The sequence below is a fragment of the Dioscorea cayenensis genome, unplaced genomic scaffold (assembly GCF_009730915.1).
Source record: "Dioscorea cayenensis subsp. rotundata cultivar TDr96_F1 unplaced genomic scaffold, TDr96_F1_v2_PseudoChromosome.rev07_lg8_w22 25.fasta BLBR01000873.1, whole genome shotgun sequence".
Classification (NCBI taxonomy): domain Eukaryota; kingdom Viridiplantae; phylum Streptophyta; class Magnoliopsida; order Dioscoreales; family Dioscoreaceae; genus Dioscorea; species Dioscorea cayenensis.
In genome coordinates this window covers 23,759-41,244 of record NW_024087264.1, presented here as the reverse complement: position 1 = coordinate 41,244, position 17,486 = coordinate 23,759, and the positions used below count along the sequence as shown (strand labels likewise).

At 31.5% G+C, this 17,486-nt stretch overlaps 2 protein-coding genes across 2 annotated transcripts; both read right to left on the bottom strand.

Moving 5' to 3' along the window:
* Nucleotides 1-7,474: 7,474 nt before the first annotated feature.
* Nucleotides 7,475-12,639, bottom strand: LOC120255182. The gene is made up of 3 exons (XM_039263078.1): nt 12,507-12,639; nt 8,378-8,756; nt 7,475-8,148 (listed from the first exon to the last, which is right to left on the bottom strand). The coding sequence occupies exons 2-3, from the start codon at nt 8,741-8,743 to the stop codon at nt 8,086-8,088; spliced, it is 429 nt and encodes a 142-aa protein (XP_039119012.1). The 5' UTR covers nt 8,744-8,756; nt 12,507-12,639; the 3' UTR covers nt 7,475-8,085.
* Nucleotides 9,918-10,888, bottom strand: LOC120255181. Its single transcript, XM_039263077.1, has 3 exons — nt 10,382-10,888; nt 10,152-10,296; nt 9,918-9,988 (listed from the first exon to the last, which is right to left on the bottom strand). The coding sequence occupies exons 1-3, from the start codon at nt 10,886-10,888 to the stop codon at nt 9,918-9,920; spliced, it is 723 nt and encodes a 240-aa protein (XP_039119011.1).
* Nucleotides 12,640-17,486: the final 4,847 nt, after the last annotated feature.

The window sequence follows — 17,486 nt, the reverse complement described above, 5'->3', positions numbered from 1 at the left end:
ACCGAATGTTACTGCAAGTACTATCATTATTTCTCAACATTAGCCTCATATCATGATTGGATAACTAATATTTCTCAAAATATGAATAATTAAATATACTAAAACCATAATCCAATTTAAATCAAATTAATTAAATAATTAAATAATTATAAAAATCATATTAATAATAATTTCCAATAATAAAAACCTTCAAAAATGGAGTGAACCCCTAAAATAATTAATGCAAATACAAATATCTGATTCAAAATATTTCAAAAAGAAACAAAACTCTTAGACCCCACTCGTAAAAAATATAACACCAACCTTTGAGTAGACATTCTAGAGTTGTTTTACAATGAATATAAAGAATGACAAATTTCATTCACTTTATTTAATTTGTAGACATAAAATTTTGCAATGCATGTAAACATATGAAAATCCTAAAATTATTACTAAAAATTGTTAGTTCCTGTGGGGTTCTAGTGTGGTGATTTTCACTCAATCTCTCATGTAATATAAGCACATACATACTCAATGTAAAATCAAACAAGTAAGAGAAAGCAGATAAATGAATTGGTTATCCAGTTTGGAACAACTTGCTTACGTCTGGAAAGGCGTAGGCCGAAGATAAGAATCCACCAAAAGAGATAAAGAAATATTAGTACAACACTCACTCTCACTCTCACAATGAATATATGAACCCTCTCTAGATTAGCCAATTCCCACTCTCGCTTATCCACACACTTAGGTTTCTCTCCGATGGCACACCCTAAATCTCATAGAAAATTTTCTTATAATGACATCTCCATGTCCCAAATATAGCGCTTTCCTCTTTTAGAATCACCGCGGCTCCTAATTTAAGCACCTTTCAAAATTAGACATTGCAACTCTTATTGTAACGGGGTTTACAACGCTACCCACCTGCTGATCATGACTGAGTTATAGCTTTCATTGCAATGTGACCTTGCGACATCTCCAACCCTCCCTGTTGTGCCAGTCCAAGTCGATGCAGTCAACTCCTCCCAAGCTCTTCCTGGCAGCAACTAGCTTGCTTCCTCACATCATATCAGTAGTTCCCTCTCCTGAGAGTCGCACCCACCAAGGTGCGTCTCCATCTAACCAAAGATGGTCTTCAAAGATTTTCAAACTTGATCTCCATTCATCCATGTTTGTCTTCACAATCTCCAAACTTGATCTTCATTCATCCAAGTTTGGTTTTTCAATATCTTCGAAGCAAGATCTTTATTCATCCAAGCTTGGGCTTCAATTATCTCCAAATAGATTTGTCATTAAATAGTTTGGTCTTCAAATAGATCCACCCATATTTAGATTACATCCAAATCTAAACAAATCTCTAATTGTATCTAAATATGGTCCATGTCTTCTTGCTTTCTTGCTCTTGCCTTTTATGAAATGCTTCTTCATTTAGCCTCTCACCAAACTAGGCTACAAATAATCTTGGCCTCCAAGTAGTTGATCTTCTATGATTGATTCACTTGCCGAAGATAATTGTGTAGATATTCTCCACATGCCTTTTGTTTGCTCCCCAAGAGATATCTGCCAAGGTTAATGCTCTTACCAAAGATAGTTTCAATAGATTTTCTCCACTTGGTTTATTGAGAAAGATCCTCCAAATATAAGCTCTCACTAAAGATAGCTCCACATGGTTTCTTGAGAGATCTTCCTAATATAGCGTCAACCATGATATTCTAGTCTTCAAGCCACATCATCATCTTTTGCCAAGTCATCTTGCCACATCACCATTGACACATGTCAAATGATGTCAATCATCAAGCCTAGCTCTAACAAAAATGAAATAATTTAATGTCAAGGTAAATAAAGTATTATTTTTATTTCTTAAAAAATATCAAGCACCAAACTATGCATGCTATCAATTTAGTAATTCTAGTTTCTTTTAATAGAATAGAACTGATAAGTTCTTGAGTAGACATATTTTTCTATATGTTTTACATACAGTGAGCATCATTTTTACGGTGGTTTATGTCTCATATAGTGTATTTTGTGTTCTTTTGTGCAATTAGATTGTGAATACCTTGAAGGGAGAAAAAGAAGCAAAGATAGGCTATAAAGACACATTTTGGGAGTTTTTGTTCAATCCAAGGATCACGACACAAGAGGAGCTCATGAACATGGAGGTGTGTGCCAACTTCCAAGAGGATTCAAGCCAATTTGCTAGTCGGAAGGGCACAAAGGCAGTCACATCTTCATCCTCCTTTTCTTTGTGAAGAATGCAAGACCTTTCAAATGATAAGTCGACGAAGAAAAGTCTTATAGCCTACCACATAGGCGTGTGCCTGACCATGTGGCCTCAAGAGAAGAGTGTTTGGACCGCATGAAAATTCCACGCGACCGCATGGAAATTCCTACAGCTCATGCAGGCATGTGGAAAATCCACACGGGCGCGTGAAGGCACTTGACATCCGAGGTTTGTGACTATAAATATGCCGTTTGCCCTATTCTTTGGGGACTTTTTGCAGGGTTTTTTTGCGAGCACTCTAAGGGCTAGGCGGCTAGGGTTCTAGAGGAGGTCTTTGGTGAGATTTGGGGGTTGTTCTTCACCAACTTTGATCGATCTTTCCTCTGTCATAGCATCGAGGGGGCCTTTGGCAACCTAGCTTCGGAGAAGAATTTTTCAAGACGTTGAGCTACCCATCAAGGCCATCATCATGAATTCAAGGGGTTTTCTCTACGGTTTTCATTGTTATTCATTGTATTAATCTTTGTTTTGTAACTTGCTCCATGGACGGCTAAACTCTAGTAGGTATTTGGGCATGTGAAGCCTAGGATCTTATCTTTTGTGTTGATTTGCTTTATGTTTTCTATTAAATCCAAGTTGATTTGAATTTTAATTTTGTGTTTCTATAGCTTGCATGTTTTATTGATCCTTGTGGTTGATTGTATATGCATGATTTGTTACTTTGATGAGAGAAAGGTCTCCATTAGAGTTGCAACTCCTAGGTTAAAGAGGGGTGAGATGGCGAGTCATGAGATAGTGGAGTGTTCCCCTTCCCTTCCGATAAGTGTTTTCTATCTCCGTATTTCCCTAGATTTTATGTAACCATATTTGGTGTGAGGCGTGAGATTGAGAGATCTCTCCCCGGGAAATTGTAGGGGGTTAGAGATCTTTCATCTAGAAGTAGGGTTAGGTGTATTCTTAGGAATCGGTTTCACTCTTAAGTATCCCTAGAGCTTATTGCGGTCATATGGGGTATGAGGTGTTAAGATTGATCAATTTCTCCACCGAGGGCCTTGTCGGGGACTACTACCGGTGGCTTGGAGGCAAGGGCCGGTTGTTCTTGGGTTACCTCGACTCATTAAACTCGGTTTAGAAGCATTTAGCAAGTCTTGAGCTTCATGTTAGATCTGAGGGGGCCATTGCCCGAATACCTCATCTTTATTGATTGAAGATCTCTTTTACTCTCTATCTTGTCCTTTGTTTGCTTATTAATATTCTTGCAATTAGTTCACTTCATCACAACCATTGATTTCAACTAGATAACTAAGAATTGGTTACTACTAATACTTCCGTTCCCTATGGATTTGACTAACCCACTTACCGGGGTATTTGTATTACTTCGACACCTGTGCACTTGCGGTACATACACGCAATTTGAAATGTGTCAAGAACTTCAAAAACTACCCCTCCCAATTAACAAAATTTTGAACCCACACAAAGAACAAGGTTTATTTTTACCTATATGTACACTTCTAAGAAACTCTCAAAGTTTTTGTGTGCTCTTGAGATTACATAACAAATATAAACTATTATCATTCATAAACTACACAAATATAGTTATTTTAGTTTACAAACTTTTTGTTTTTGTTTTTGTTATTTTTTTAATTTTTTTTTTACCTTTCCTGCATCAGTATATTTTGATTTTGTTTATATGTCAGCTTAAACACATTAATCTTTTCCCAACACAAATATGTTTCAATAATAAACCTCATTAGAATATAAAAAAACTTAAATTTTATTCATTTTGTTCAAATCTGATAGTAAGAATTATCTATTGAAATAAAAGATATTAAAAAAAAATTAAAGACAAGGGCATTAACAAATTTTAGGATGCATGCTAACATAAGAAGAAGTTAAATTCAACCTTAGCACATGAACTCAAACAACCTCAATATTGTAGAAGTATAAATTTAAAAGTTAAATATTACAAATTAAAATCAATGAGCTAATCAATTTCTCTTAAAACTTCAAGAGAACATATGTTACAACTTATTATTTACTTTTTTAAGGTGAATCTTTAAATCACTGATAGCTTTCATAATGCTCTTTGGGTTGTTAGCCCTAACTTTTCCTTTTTCTTTTCTTTTTCTTTTTTTAATTCTTAACACAATAGCCTATGACCATTTCTTCATCAAAGCCATCATTCGAATCTCAAAAAAAAAACTTAAAATCTATTCATTTTGTTCAAATCTAATAGTAAGAATTATCTATTAAAATAAAATATATTTTTAAAAAAAATAAAGACAAGGGCATTGACAAATTTTAGGATGCACGCTAACATAAGAAGTTAAATTCAATCTTAGCGCATGAACTCAAACACCCTCAGCATTGTAGAAGTATAAATTTAAAAGTAAAATAAAACAAATTACAATCAATTGACCTAAACAATGTCTCTTCAAACTTCAAGAGAACATATGTTACGACTTATTATTTAATTTTTTAAGGTGGATTTTTCAATCACTGTTAGCTTTCATAATGCTCTTTGGGTTTTAGCCTAACTTTTTTTTTTTTCTTCTTTTTTTAATTCTTACCACAATAGCTTATGGCCATTTATTCATCAAAGTCATCATTAGAATGTCAAAAAAACTTAAAATCTATTCATTTTGTTCAAATCTGATAGTAAGAATTATCTATTAAAATAAAAGATATTAAAAAAAAATTAAAGACAAGGGCATTGACAAATTTGAGGATGCATGCTAACATAAGAAGTTAACTTCAACCTTAGCACATGAACTGAAACAACCTCAGCATTGGAGAAGTATATATTTAAAAGTTAAATATAACAAATTAAAATCAGTTAATTAACCTAATCAATTTTTCCTTAAACTTCAAGAGGACATATGTTACGACTTATTTTTTATTTTGTTTTAAGTGAATCTTTCAAATCACTGTTAATGCTCTTTGGGTTGTTAGCCTTAACTTTTTTCTTTTTTTAATTCTTACCATAATAGCCTAGCGCCACTTATTCATCAAAATGGCTTTGATGCTATCTTGTCAAATGCTTAGTCAATTATTTATGTTGACTCAGACCAAAGAGCACCAAAGAGAAACTTTTTTTTGCTTTTCCTTTTTTTCATCTTTTTGGGTTTTCTGGGCTTTTAAAAAATTATATTATTGATTTAAAAAAAAAAATCAGATTTTAATATTTTTTTAAATCTAGTTATTTTAAATAATAATAATTAAAATAGCAAGCATTTTGCATATTTTTTAAAAAACTTATTTTTGTTTTAATTGTTTTAAACCTTTTTAAAAAAATTATTTTTTTAAAAACTTGCTCGAGTGAATTTTTGTATAAAATTTCTCTTCACATTAACAGTTTCTTTGTACTTCAATTCCCACAAGAATTCAAATTACTGGTATATAGTCTAAAGGCCTCATAAAATGCTTCCATGACCGCATTCATAATCCCACTCTAATAGGAAGAGAAATTAATATATATATATATATATATATATATATATATACCTGAATAGGTTTTAAAAAAAAGTTTTAAAAAAAATATGTATAAAGAAAATTTTTAAAAATATATATATATATATATATATAGGTTTTAAAAAAAATTGTGAAAGAAAGCTTGTTGTATTAACAATTTAAAACAAATAATTTTTAAAAAAATTCAGCAGTACTATGTTTTGCCAAAAAGAAAATGGGTAAAAAGGCCAATAGCTGAGAAGAGGCCTTTTTTATTTTCTTTAATTTTTTCTTGTTTTATGGTGGACAACCAGTATAGTACTGATTAGATATTTAACAAGAGAGCTCTCCAACCATTTTAATGAATAAAATGGTATTGGGATCGTTGTGACAAGGGCCTGTTTGGTTTAGAAGTAACTGACCAAAATAGTGGAAGTGTGGAAGTGGCACTCCAGTGTGTTTGATTCAAAATGGAAGTGGGACAATAGTGATCACTTTCTTGTTTTTGGTTTGGGGAAATGAACATCCTGTAAACTTGACTTCAGCGGTTCCTAATGTTTGGTTGGTGAGGAAGTGCAATTCCAGTCACCACTATTTTACCATAGTGAGATTATCTCCCCAAGTTTGGTAGTTAGGATATTGTGATATGTTGAACATGAGTTTAGTTTAGTTTTTTTAATCATTAGATAGTATTATTATTAATAAATTTTTTTAATTTATTATATTATATTATATTTTTTTTGTTGTTGTGAACTTTGAACAATTTTTGGAAGCATGTATGCTTGAACTCAAAAGCACAGAACATGTTTTCATCTGCTATAATGCTGCATGGAACAAGAGTCTGAATTATCCATATTTTCAAAATATTTTACATTCTATTTAACAAACGACTATTAGACAATCATCCTGACAGTGTTAATTGCAACCATCCCATTTAATTCCGTGTGTGACACCACACCCATAACATGAAAGAACACACACAGTAAAAAAATTTTTACAACAAATAAAGAACTGAAATGAGAATAAAATTCATAAGTTTTAATTCCAAAAGTTGAAACATCCATTACAATATTATAAATTTCAGTTTTTGCAAGAACTTCCGGTTTTACAACTTCCAATTTATAACTTTTCAGTTTTACAAATTTACTGGTGCTAGGCATAGACATTTCAATAATGGGAAAACAAAAAACAGTAACTGTGCAGATGAATTCTTCGTGTTATCATGGTTGCCAAATCACGAAAAAGGCTGCAGTGTGCTCCAGCTTTTACAAGCCTTGGCTCAGGTGGCAAGTCAGTATGAAGCACTTCATGGGCAATCAAAAGAAAACATACAATACATAAAACACAAAACTGATTTGCAAGAAGAAATGCAATGAATAGGTTGTAATGGAGACACCAAGTGCCCCTTTGCCCGCCATACTAGTTACATGATAAGGGACACACATGTGAATTGAACCCTCAACAGACTTCACTTCAATTGGGCAACAATCATGGCTGCAAAAAAATTGCCCCATCAGTGCACCCAACTAAATGGAAGCACACATTGAGGATACATTCATATGAATAGTTAACATTGCCTCAGTGCTTGTTAAAAACATTGCCTCATCATTGCCAAAATACTTGTACTTGCAAGCATAAAACAAACAGAAAGAAAATATAGAATATGAAAATATTAACCAAAAATGCATGAAAGATGAAATAAATCAAACAAACATTGGTCAACTATATAAAAATTAAACAAAACAAAACAACTTGGAGATAACTTGCAGAGGCAAATAAATCAAAACACATAGCACATTATGTCTAGATATGTCTAGATAGCTCTGTCATAAATAGTGTCTTAGATAGAATACCATAGAACGAAGCCACATGCTACAACCATGTACCCAAACAGTCAGTGGCTTGCTAGGTCATCAGCAAACATAATGTAACATGATTGTTTGATCAAATGCATGGGATGCAACTAGTGCAAGATGCAAACCTAATATGGAAGCAGATAATGCATGAAGCAGTGCAAATAAAATTAATTAGCAACCATGCCTAAACACCCCTTCAGCTAAGCAAGGTCCAGGAATTCCTTGCAGCAAGCAACACTCAATCAAGGTTGGCGAGATACTCCCTAACCAAGGCCTCCCTCATGTCTGACCGTTTAACCATGAACCTTCTGGCTTCCGTTTCCCTCTCTTGGAGATAATTAACCACCTCTTCCAGCAAATGCTCATTGAAGCCCTCAATTTCCATAACCCTTGAATACAGTGTTTCTGACCAATGTGTAGGGTTTCTAAATGCCGCTGTCATTTCCCCAACAACTGTCACCAAATCAGCTATCATTGGAATGCCTTTGGTTCCCTTCGTGCGTTGGGACCTCAAGCTCGATGACATTGCGGTGCTACGCTGCAACCGGAGGTGCTAAATTCCCAGCGCCGTCATCATCACTGTTAGCTTGTTTGACTGGGTGACTCCGAGTTCTCATTCTCATTATCTTCATCTCCAACATTTTTCTATCCAAAATCAGAATACAGAGGTGTGTCATATAACCCTGTAGCACTATCCTTACCACAAATAATCAGGAGCCCTTCATAGTTTTTAATAGGTTTGTTGATGAAAGCTTTTGTAGCTGGATGGGCCTCCATACAAAATGCAAAAAAAGAAAAAAGAAAAATAGAAGATGACTATGACTGATCGCAGATGGATGAAGCATGCTAGAAAAAAAAAACAAAAGACATGTACCTCCGTATAGGTGAATGCAACGATTAGGTTGAGGATAATCATTTTGGGTTCATCATCCCATCCCGCCCCACTCAAGTCTCTTGCCTTTTTTATCTCCACATATCGAGATTTCAAAATCTGGTAATGGTTCTCAACGTTTTCCACTATGAAATTGGTGTTAAATTTGGTGTTCATAGCGGACGCAGCATGAGCAAAAGCAACTCTTTTGAAAGATTTGTCACATTTCAACCCTTTGTTAGCTTGCTCAACCAACAACGGAATCAAAAAATTATCGAATTCTGCCTTCCATCTCTTGTTGGGAGTTCCACATTTTCCTTTGGTAGACCTCGCATTCACACCATCATTTCCGCAATTCCCAACTTCCATACTCGATGAAATTCTAATTATGAAAACTAATGATGCATGTCAGATGGTGCAGGGAAGAGAACATTGAACAAGGATAACTAAATAAGGAAAATATTCATGCATGATGAACAAAAAACCACAAAAAACCATGAAAACCCAAAACTCATAACACAGAAACATAAATTACCTAAAAAGCCAACAATGCAAACAAATACATTGAGTGGGAAAATAGTGGGAAAAACAACCCAATATTTAATTATACCTACAGAGACATGTACAAATTCTATATTAAATTCATCTAATAATGCACAGGAGACATTAATACAACACTAGTTCAATGACAACTACCATCATATAAACAAATTTAATATAGTAGAAATAAAACTTAGATGATTGGCCAGAATGACAACTATCATAAAATAGATATGATATAGTTACATTATTCACCCCAAAAATGATAACTACCATCATAAAAACTGGAGTTGATATAGTACAAGTATGACATGGATCAATCGACAAAATAACAACCATCATAAAAGCGGAAAGACAGCAGTGCATGAATAACATTTGAAAGGTTGTAGCATACATTATAGTAATATGGATAATGAAATACCATATAAAGCAATTCATAATTCTAAAAGAGTAGTTAATACAATGCATATAAAATCCTAAGAACCATTGATAGCATGTCTAATAGGGTTGAATGCATGCTTTTAATGCATAAAGTAAATACATTCAAGATATGTAGATATTCATGCAAATCATTCAGGAAAAAGCAAATGAAGTAGACAAATAACACATCAAATAAAAATAGCAGTTAAATACTGGCATAGTAATGACACCACATCTTATTAGCGATTCTATCCCTTAGCTCAACCCACTATCTGTTATCTTCGCGTTGTTCTCACTACGAACAAGGCTGCGATGCAAGGACCTCATCATCCTACATTTTTCTATTACAGAAGATCTGATCGCTCGGATCAGCACCTGTTATATAATTGTGAATGATACAACAAGTAAGAACCAACAAAACTTGAGTCTTGAAAGGGAAAAACTAGTGGGAGGTCAAAATTTTAAATTGATTCTTTAATATGGCAAACGCTCACTCAACATGCGACCATAACATAGAGTCCCTTGGGTTGAATGATTCTTTTGGGTTCATTGGCGCCCTTCCGTTATGTTCTTTTAAATGGTATCAAACACCTTGGTAAGGGGCAATGAACCCATTCATGGTCGTATAACCCGCATCAACCAAGTAATATTTCCCTACAAGAATTCACTACAATGAATCATAATTCAATTGAAAAAGGTTAAGGATCTAAAAGGTAAAGACTAGATTGGCAACCTTCTATTATCTTGAGGCCCTCAGGTTGTGGCCGTGATAGAACATCTTTTAATACGATGAAATCATTTGTGAATCCTTCCTAACCCGCAAGTACATAGGTGAACCTGAGGTCTGGGTTGACAACCGCTAGAACATTTTGCATTGGTCCTTTCTGGCCACGAAAATGTGGTAACTCTAAGGTGGGAACGGACACATCAACATGAGTACCATCCAACAACCCAACACAGTCCTACACGACAAGTAAACATTATGAACATATCAATTGGATTTAGTAATTTTCTAGAAAATTTTCTATAGGATTATGACATACTTACTTTGAAGTGAGGATACCAATTTGGGTTAGCTTGAATCTCGAGGTGACAAATCCCACTAGGAGGTTGTACAAAGTCATCACTTAGTGTGCATATGGCTCTTAGAACATTATTAAAATATCTACTAATTGTTTCCCCGGACTGGAGGAACTCTATCCGCATTGTTCTATTCTTTGTATTGTGTCCAACTATGTATAGGAAAATTGCCACTTGCTCCTCAATGGACACATGTCTTGAATCCACAAGTAGGTGCCTATCACGTATAATGGAGGATAAATGCATGAAAGACCCTACATCCATCCTAAGGTAACTAACACAATAATCTTGTCCACCAATTAAGATATTCTCCATGTGGCGCTTCCTAGTTAGATCTCTGAAAAGAGAAGGTTGTTGAGACCTTGACACCCTAGGTTCATGCATTTCTTCAAACAAAAAAGCAACTACGACAACAATTGTTGTGAATGCTGTTGTGAGGGGTATGGCATACTCATTATGTACCCAACTATCCATCTAGACAAATTTGTACACCCTAGCATTGCATAAGAAGAAAAATTATAACAGAAAAAATTGTACAGCATTCCAACAAAGCATTGCATAAGAAGAACAAATTGTACACCCTAGCATTGCATAAGAAGAAAAAAATTATAACAGAACAAGATTGTACAGCATTCCAACAAAGCATTGTATAAGAAGAACAAGTTGTTCAGCCTAGCATTGCATAAGAAGAAAAAATTATATAGCATTCCAGCAAAGCACAGAAGGAAAAAAGCATAGCAGAATTATAGCATGCACTAACGCGATAGAAAAATATTCTATATAGCCAATGGTTTCAGCTATAGAATAACAAAATTACTAAACCTGCATAAACATGTACTGCATTATAAACACTTGCATAAATATGTATGGAAATAGGTCCAAAAAAAAAATTTAAATGCAACCACTAATGCATCACCTCAGAAATCTTATGGAAGAATCTAGTACATTAAAACTAAAGCCATGGAAAAACAAGTTCTTTCATAAGCATAGGAAAACAACAATCCCAAAAGAAAAAAACTGAATTAAACATCTAATTGCTACATTCTACAGCAAAAAAAAACATAAATCTGACATTAAGATACAGAAAAAACGAAGCCAAGCACAATGTTAAACAATAAAGTCCAATGCAAAAAAACTCATGAAACCAGTAACACTGCATATAGCTTGCTAACACCCATAGTACCTGATTGAAATACGAAACAACATATCTTAATTTTAAAACAAACTTTTAACAAGCAAGAGATCTTAGACTTGATATTAAACAGACCATCAATGCAACAATATGGCATAGTAAAATGGCAATATATGCAAAACAAAGGAGAAATGGGGAAAAATAATAACCAAACTACAAATAATATATCTAACCTAAAAACAAGTGAATCCAAAATCATGTTATAGAAATTGGTGTCAAAGGATAGCTAAAATTGTAGATCCAAATTTAAAATGCATAAGGAAAAGTAGAAATCATAAATCTTGCCAAAATAAAAATAACTCCAATATCAAAATATGACCCCGCACTACCCAACTAAAGTATACAACAACATATCAACACAAATAACCTGGAATCATGGGTGAAATCATAGATCTGCCATTAAGAAGACATGATCCAAAGAATATGGACTAAAAACATGGATATATATATTGCAGATCAAAATGGAAAAAAACAATTTAACAAACATTATTCAAGCAACATATCATAGATTTGACCGTAAAAAAAGTGATTCGAGCAACATGTTATGAATAATTGTGTCCAAGCACACCTGAAAGAGAACAAACAAATTAAAATCCATGAACAAAAGAAGACATCACAAATTTTTGCTTGAACCCTAATATACGACAACGTTTAACTATGAATGATGAATGATGGGAGAGACCATAGATCTGGCCATGAAAACCACAAATTGAAGATCATAAAATGAACCCGTAGTTTATGATCACATATCAAACAATAGTTAACTAAAAAGCAAACAAAAAACAAAATAAAAATCAAGAATCAAGGTAGAAATCATAAACTCATCATCTAAAACAATCGAAAAATCAACAAATGTAATTAAAATGGAAAGCAGGACCCATCAAGATGTTGAAACCTTACCAAAAAAATCATGAATCCAATAGCTTGACTTCCAAATTTGGTATCCAACAACACATAGGGCCTCCAATCAATGACCGGAAAGGTGAAAAAAAATAAAAACACCGAAAGATTGAAAATATGGGGAAAAAAATCTGAAGACGTAGATGAAAAAAAGGACTAGGGATGATCCCTGTATATATAAAAAAAAGAACCCAACCCTAGAAAACCACATATTCGTCTACGAGAATAAGGATGTTGGGGACACGAGAATGCATTACCTCAAGTGAGACAAGGATGAAACCAAAGCTGAACAAAGGGGAAACTGAAGTGGTGGGAAAATAGAAAAGCCCTAACTGAAAAACGAAAACCCTAATATAGGAATGGTGCTGCCATTACACAAAGGGGAAAGTGATTTGAAGTGGTGGGGAAGATGAAAGAGGCCGAAGTGATGGAAGAAGCGGTGATCCGAATGAGGCCTGACAAATCATGTGGGTTCTAAAGTTCACTTCAGCCACGTATGAAAAACCCCATAAATCCCACTTCTCCTTTTTTTCTCTAAAGTGGAATGGGTGAAGTGGGTGGATAATGGAGGTGTCACATCACCACTTCGGCCTCAAAACAGGTGAAACAAACAGATTGAAGTGGGATAAAAGTCACCACTTCGGTCACTTCGGGCTCCACCTCGGTGAAACAAACAAGCTCTAAATATAAAATGTTAAGGCTAAGTTTAAAAAACCAACTCTTTTGTATCTAGTATGTTGATCAAATTAGCTTTTCAAAATAGATCAATAACTTTGATATTTGGTATTATATCATCTATGTTTAAAAATATTACCGCATATTAAAGTATGATATTTAGTAAAAATAGTGTTATATATATAGTGTGCTAAATAAATAATAATAATAATAATAATAATAATAATAATAATAATAATTTGTATTTGCTAATTTTTAAAATTTATATGGTGCAAAAGGCGTGCCACTCATTGAAACTTGAAATAGATTAGGATTCAAGGTCTTTAAAAAATGAGGAATGAAGAAAATTTAAAGATGAGAAAGTGGAGAAGAATATAGGATTTGTTTGAAAATGTTGGTGTATATATCGAGATAAAAAGTTTTAAAATTAAAAAAATTATAACAGTTGGATGATGCAATAGTTAACCTTTGATTTTTTTTTTTTTCGATTTTAACCAAAAAACTTTATTCGAAAAATGGGCCCATTGGATTTGAATAAAAAAAAAATAGAAAGGGATCCATCAATTAAACAGTCAGTCGCCACTGAGTGTTCAATGGCCACCAACCTCTTCTAATGGTGTAATATAGCATTGAACGCTCAATGAGCGCTTCCAACAATACCATTAAAGTTGCTCTGAGTGCAAGTTTGTGCTATGAAAGAAGATGCAAAATTGTTGCTTAAACAAAAAGATAACAAGAGTATCTATGCACCTGCTTATTATAAGGCCCTAATATTATTGAGAAATAGTAAAATGTATTTTATGATAAATATAGTTCAACCAAACGAAGAGAGAAACCATTATTTCAAAAACTCGAAAAACGGATAATTTTTTTTTATAAAGATAAACGTATAATGTTGAAATATTAAATTAAATTCATTAGCTGATATATCGATCAAAGTTTGTTTATTAGCTAACTAATATTGTAACAAATAGATAGACACTGTTAGTTTGTTATAAAACAAACAAAGAAACAAAAAAGTTTGTTTTTATTTCTTAGCTTCATTTGTATATAAGATATAGTACCGACTTGATTATGGATGGTTTTTTTTTTATGAATAGCAGATCCACTTTTCTTCATCTTTGATATGTGGTTCTATCATTTTTTCTGCAAGTTTTTTTATTTTTACAAATAATACCCATTGCTACTATTATTAAAGACTTTTTACTTAATGTGAGTACCATTTTAGAACTTAACATTAATGTCAAATTGAACGAGGCATTCTTCCCGGCTTCGCATCAGAGTTTTTAAAATTTTGTGAGGGGTTTTAAGGCAATATCATGTATAAAATTAATATAATTAAACAACTCCTACAATAAAAACTATCGTATAAATTAGATTTCAAAGGTCTTATAGACATTTGTTGCATAAATAAATAAGTATAATTAAAGTTTTTCAATTATTAATATAATAAATAATTTAAATAAAATTTAAATCTGTTCCTTAAAACACTCTAGAAGTAAATTATAAAAATAATATAATTAGATAACTCCTACAATGGAAACTGTTGTATACCTTGGATTTCAAAAGTTTTATGAACATTTATTGCATAAATAAATAAGTGCAATTCAAGTTTTACAATTATTAATATCACAATTAATATAAATAAAAACTTAAATGTAATAAAAAAAATTTAAATTTATTTCTTGAAACTCTATGTGAGCAGATTATATACATCTACTTTAATAGTATGTTTTTATTTTTTATATTTTATGTAATACCAAATAAATGTTGTTTATTATTTTCTAAACAAATAATTCCGAATAAATTTAGCAAAGATTTTCAATCTCCAAATGCCATCAATTTCCATGAGTAGATCTTATTAAATGTTTACTATAAAACTGACTTAATGCCCATGATGAAATCAATTCCATTAACTTATATGTTCATAATGCAATGAGAAAAATTCTTTAAAAAAGAGCTCAAAAATCTTTTTTAAAACCCTCTCTAATCAAAATTATCATCAGTTTTTATTAAAAGATCTTATTAAATATTTAATATAAAACTGATTTAATGCCCATGATGAAATCAATGCCATTTTAAATGTATGTAAAAATATATTAAATTTGTAAAGTAAAACCGATTTAACGTCTTTAATAAAATTAATGCAATTGAATATTTTTTAATTAATAACACAACATTTTTTTTATTGTCATATTTTATGTAATACCAAATAAATGTTGTTTAATCTTTTCTAAACAAATAATTCCAAATAAATTTAGCAAAGATTTTCAGTTTTCAAATACCATCCATTTCCATGAGTAGGTCTTATTAAATGTTTAATATAAAGCCTACTAAACGCTCATGATTAAATCAATTCCATTAAATCTTCTATGTTCATAATGCAATGGCAAAAATTCTTTAAAAAAAAATTTAAAAATCTTCCTTGAAACCCTCTCCTCCAATTAGATTACCATCATGTTTATTATTAAATACTTAATATAAAACCAATGTAATGTCCATGATGAAATCAATGACACTTTAAATATATGCAAAAAAAAATTAAATTAAATCTTCCTTGAGACCCTCTCCAATCCAATCAGATTACCATTTGTTTCCATTAGAAGAGCTTGTTAAATATTTAATATAAAACCGATTTAATCCCCATAATGAAATCATGCCTACTAAGCAATTAAAATTTTAAATTATTAATACCATATTTAATATAAATAAAAATTATGGTTTTAATATAACAATTTATGCAATAGTCATTTTCTTTACTAAATTAAAATAGTTTGAATTTATGTCTTATCCATATTTTTGTAGAAAAAAAATTATTAATTAAATAAATGTGTTAACCATTAGCTATCAATTCATGATTAATTTATTGAATTTTACTTTTTTTGTGATTCATTTTGACATCTATAAATTCATTGCATCTCAAACTTTTATTATTAAATATTTAATATAAAATCAATTTAATGCCCATGATGAAATCAGTGACACTTTAAATATATGCAAAAAATAAAAATTAAAAATCTTCTTTGAAACCCTCAATCATATTACCATCATTTAATTTCTTTTATTTTAGATTTTTCATCTTCTTCTACAATTGTCTATTCATCTTCTCATAAACCCAATCTATATCATTTAATAAATATGAAACTCTTGGTAATTTTTTTTAAAAAAATAAAGCCCATGTTGTAATTTAATGTACTACCAAATAAATGTCGTTAATTCCCATGATGAAATCAATGACACTTTAAATATATGCAAAAAATAAAAAAATTAAAAATCTTCTTTGAAACCCTCTCCATTCATATTACCATCATTTAATTTCTTTTATTTTAGATTTTTCATCTTCTTCTACAATTGTCTATTCATCTTCCCATAAACCCAATCTATATCATTTAATAAATATGAAACTCTTGGTAATTATTTTTTAAAAAATAAAGCCCATGTTGTAATTTAATGTACTACCAAATAAATGTCGTTAATTTTTTATTCATTTAATTATAATTTTTTATTAATAACACATTTTTTTTTATTTCTCATATTTTATGTTATACCAAATAAATGTTGTTCTTTCTTTCTAAACAAATAATTCCAAATAAATTTAGTAAAGATTTTCAATTTCCAAAGGTCATCCATTTCCATAAGTAGATCTTATTAAATGTTTATTGACTTAATGCCCATGATAAAATCAATTCCATTAAATCTTATATGCTCATAATGCAATGGGTGAATTTCAAGGTTGTCGAGACCGGGCCGGCTATCGGTTCAACCGGGAAAAAAACGGAGCGAGCCATGTGCCCGGCAGATACCCCATCGACCGGTGATTAAAAACCCGGTGTTAACCCGGGTGACCCGGCAGTTCAACCAGGAACCGGTTGACCGGCCGAGTCAATCGAGGTCAAAATATTTAATTTTTACAATATTTAATAAAATATTATTATTTTTTTATTAGAAATCACAAAATCGTGTATATTTATTAATATTAATTTATAATTTTATAATCAATAAATAGAATTACAATATATATATATATATATATCATAAATATACCAACAAAAATTTACATTTAAATAAAATATATTAATGTGTTATGTAAATACTTTCTAAAAATTTAATTTGTTAAGAAAATAAAACAATAAATGAGTGTAATTTTATTATAAAAATATAAAATTAAAGTATTCTAATTAAATAAAAAATATAAGAAAAAATAAAAACTCAATTGAGATATAAGAATTACTGAATTAAATTTCTTATTTATTTTAACAAAATCAACCAATAAATAAATAAATAAATAACACCGAGAGAAGTTCG

Excerpts from the sequence above, each read along its gene's own strand:
- LOC120255182 (XM_039263078.1), bottom strand. The coding sequence starts at position 8,743 with ATGGAAGTTGGGAATTGCGGAAATGATGGTGTGAATGCGAGGTCTACC. Across the intron at positions 8,149-8,377 it reads TTGCATTCACCTATACGGAG|AAAAATGTTGGAGATGAAGA; the intron begins GTACATGTCTTT and ends GATTTTGGATAG.
- LOC120255181 (XM_039263077.1), bottom strand. The coding sequence starts at position 10,888 with ATGGATAGTTGGGTACATAATGAGTATGCCATACCCCTCACAACAGCA. Across the intron at positions 10,297-10,381 it reads ATTGGTATCCTCACTTCAAA|GACTGTGTTGGGTTGTTGGA; the intron begins GTAAGTATGTCA and ends CTTGTCGTGTAG. Across the intron at positions 9,989-10,151 it reads GTTCACCTATGTACTTGCGG|GGAAATATTACTTGGTTGAT; the intron begins GTTAGGAAGGAT and ends GAATTCTTGTAG.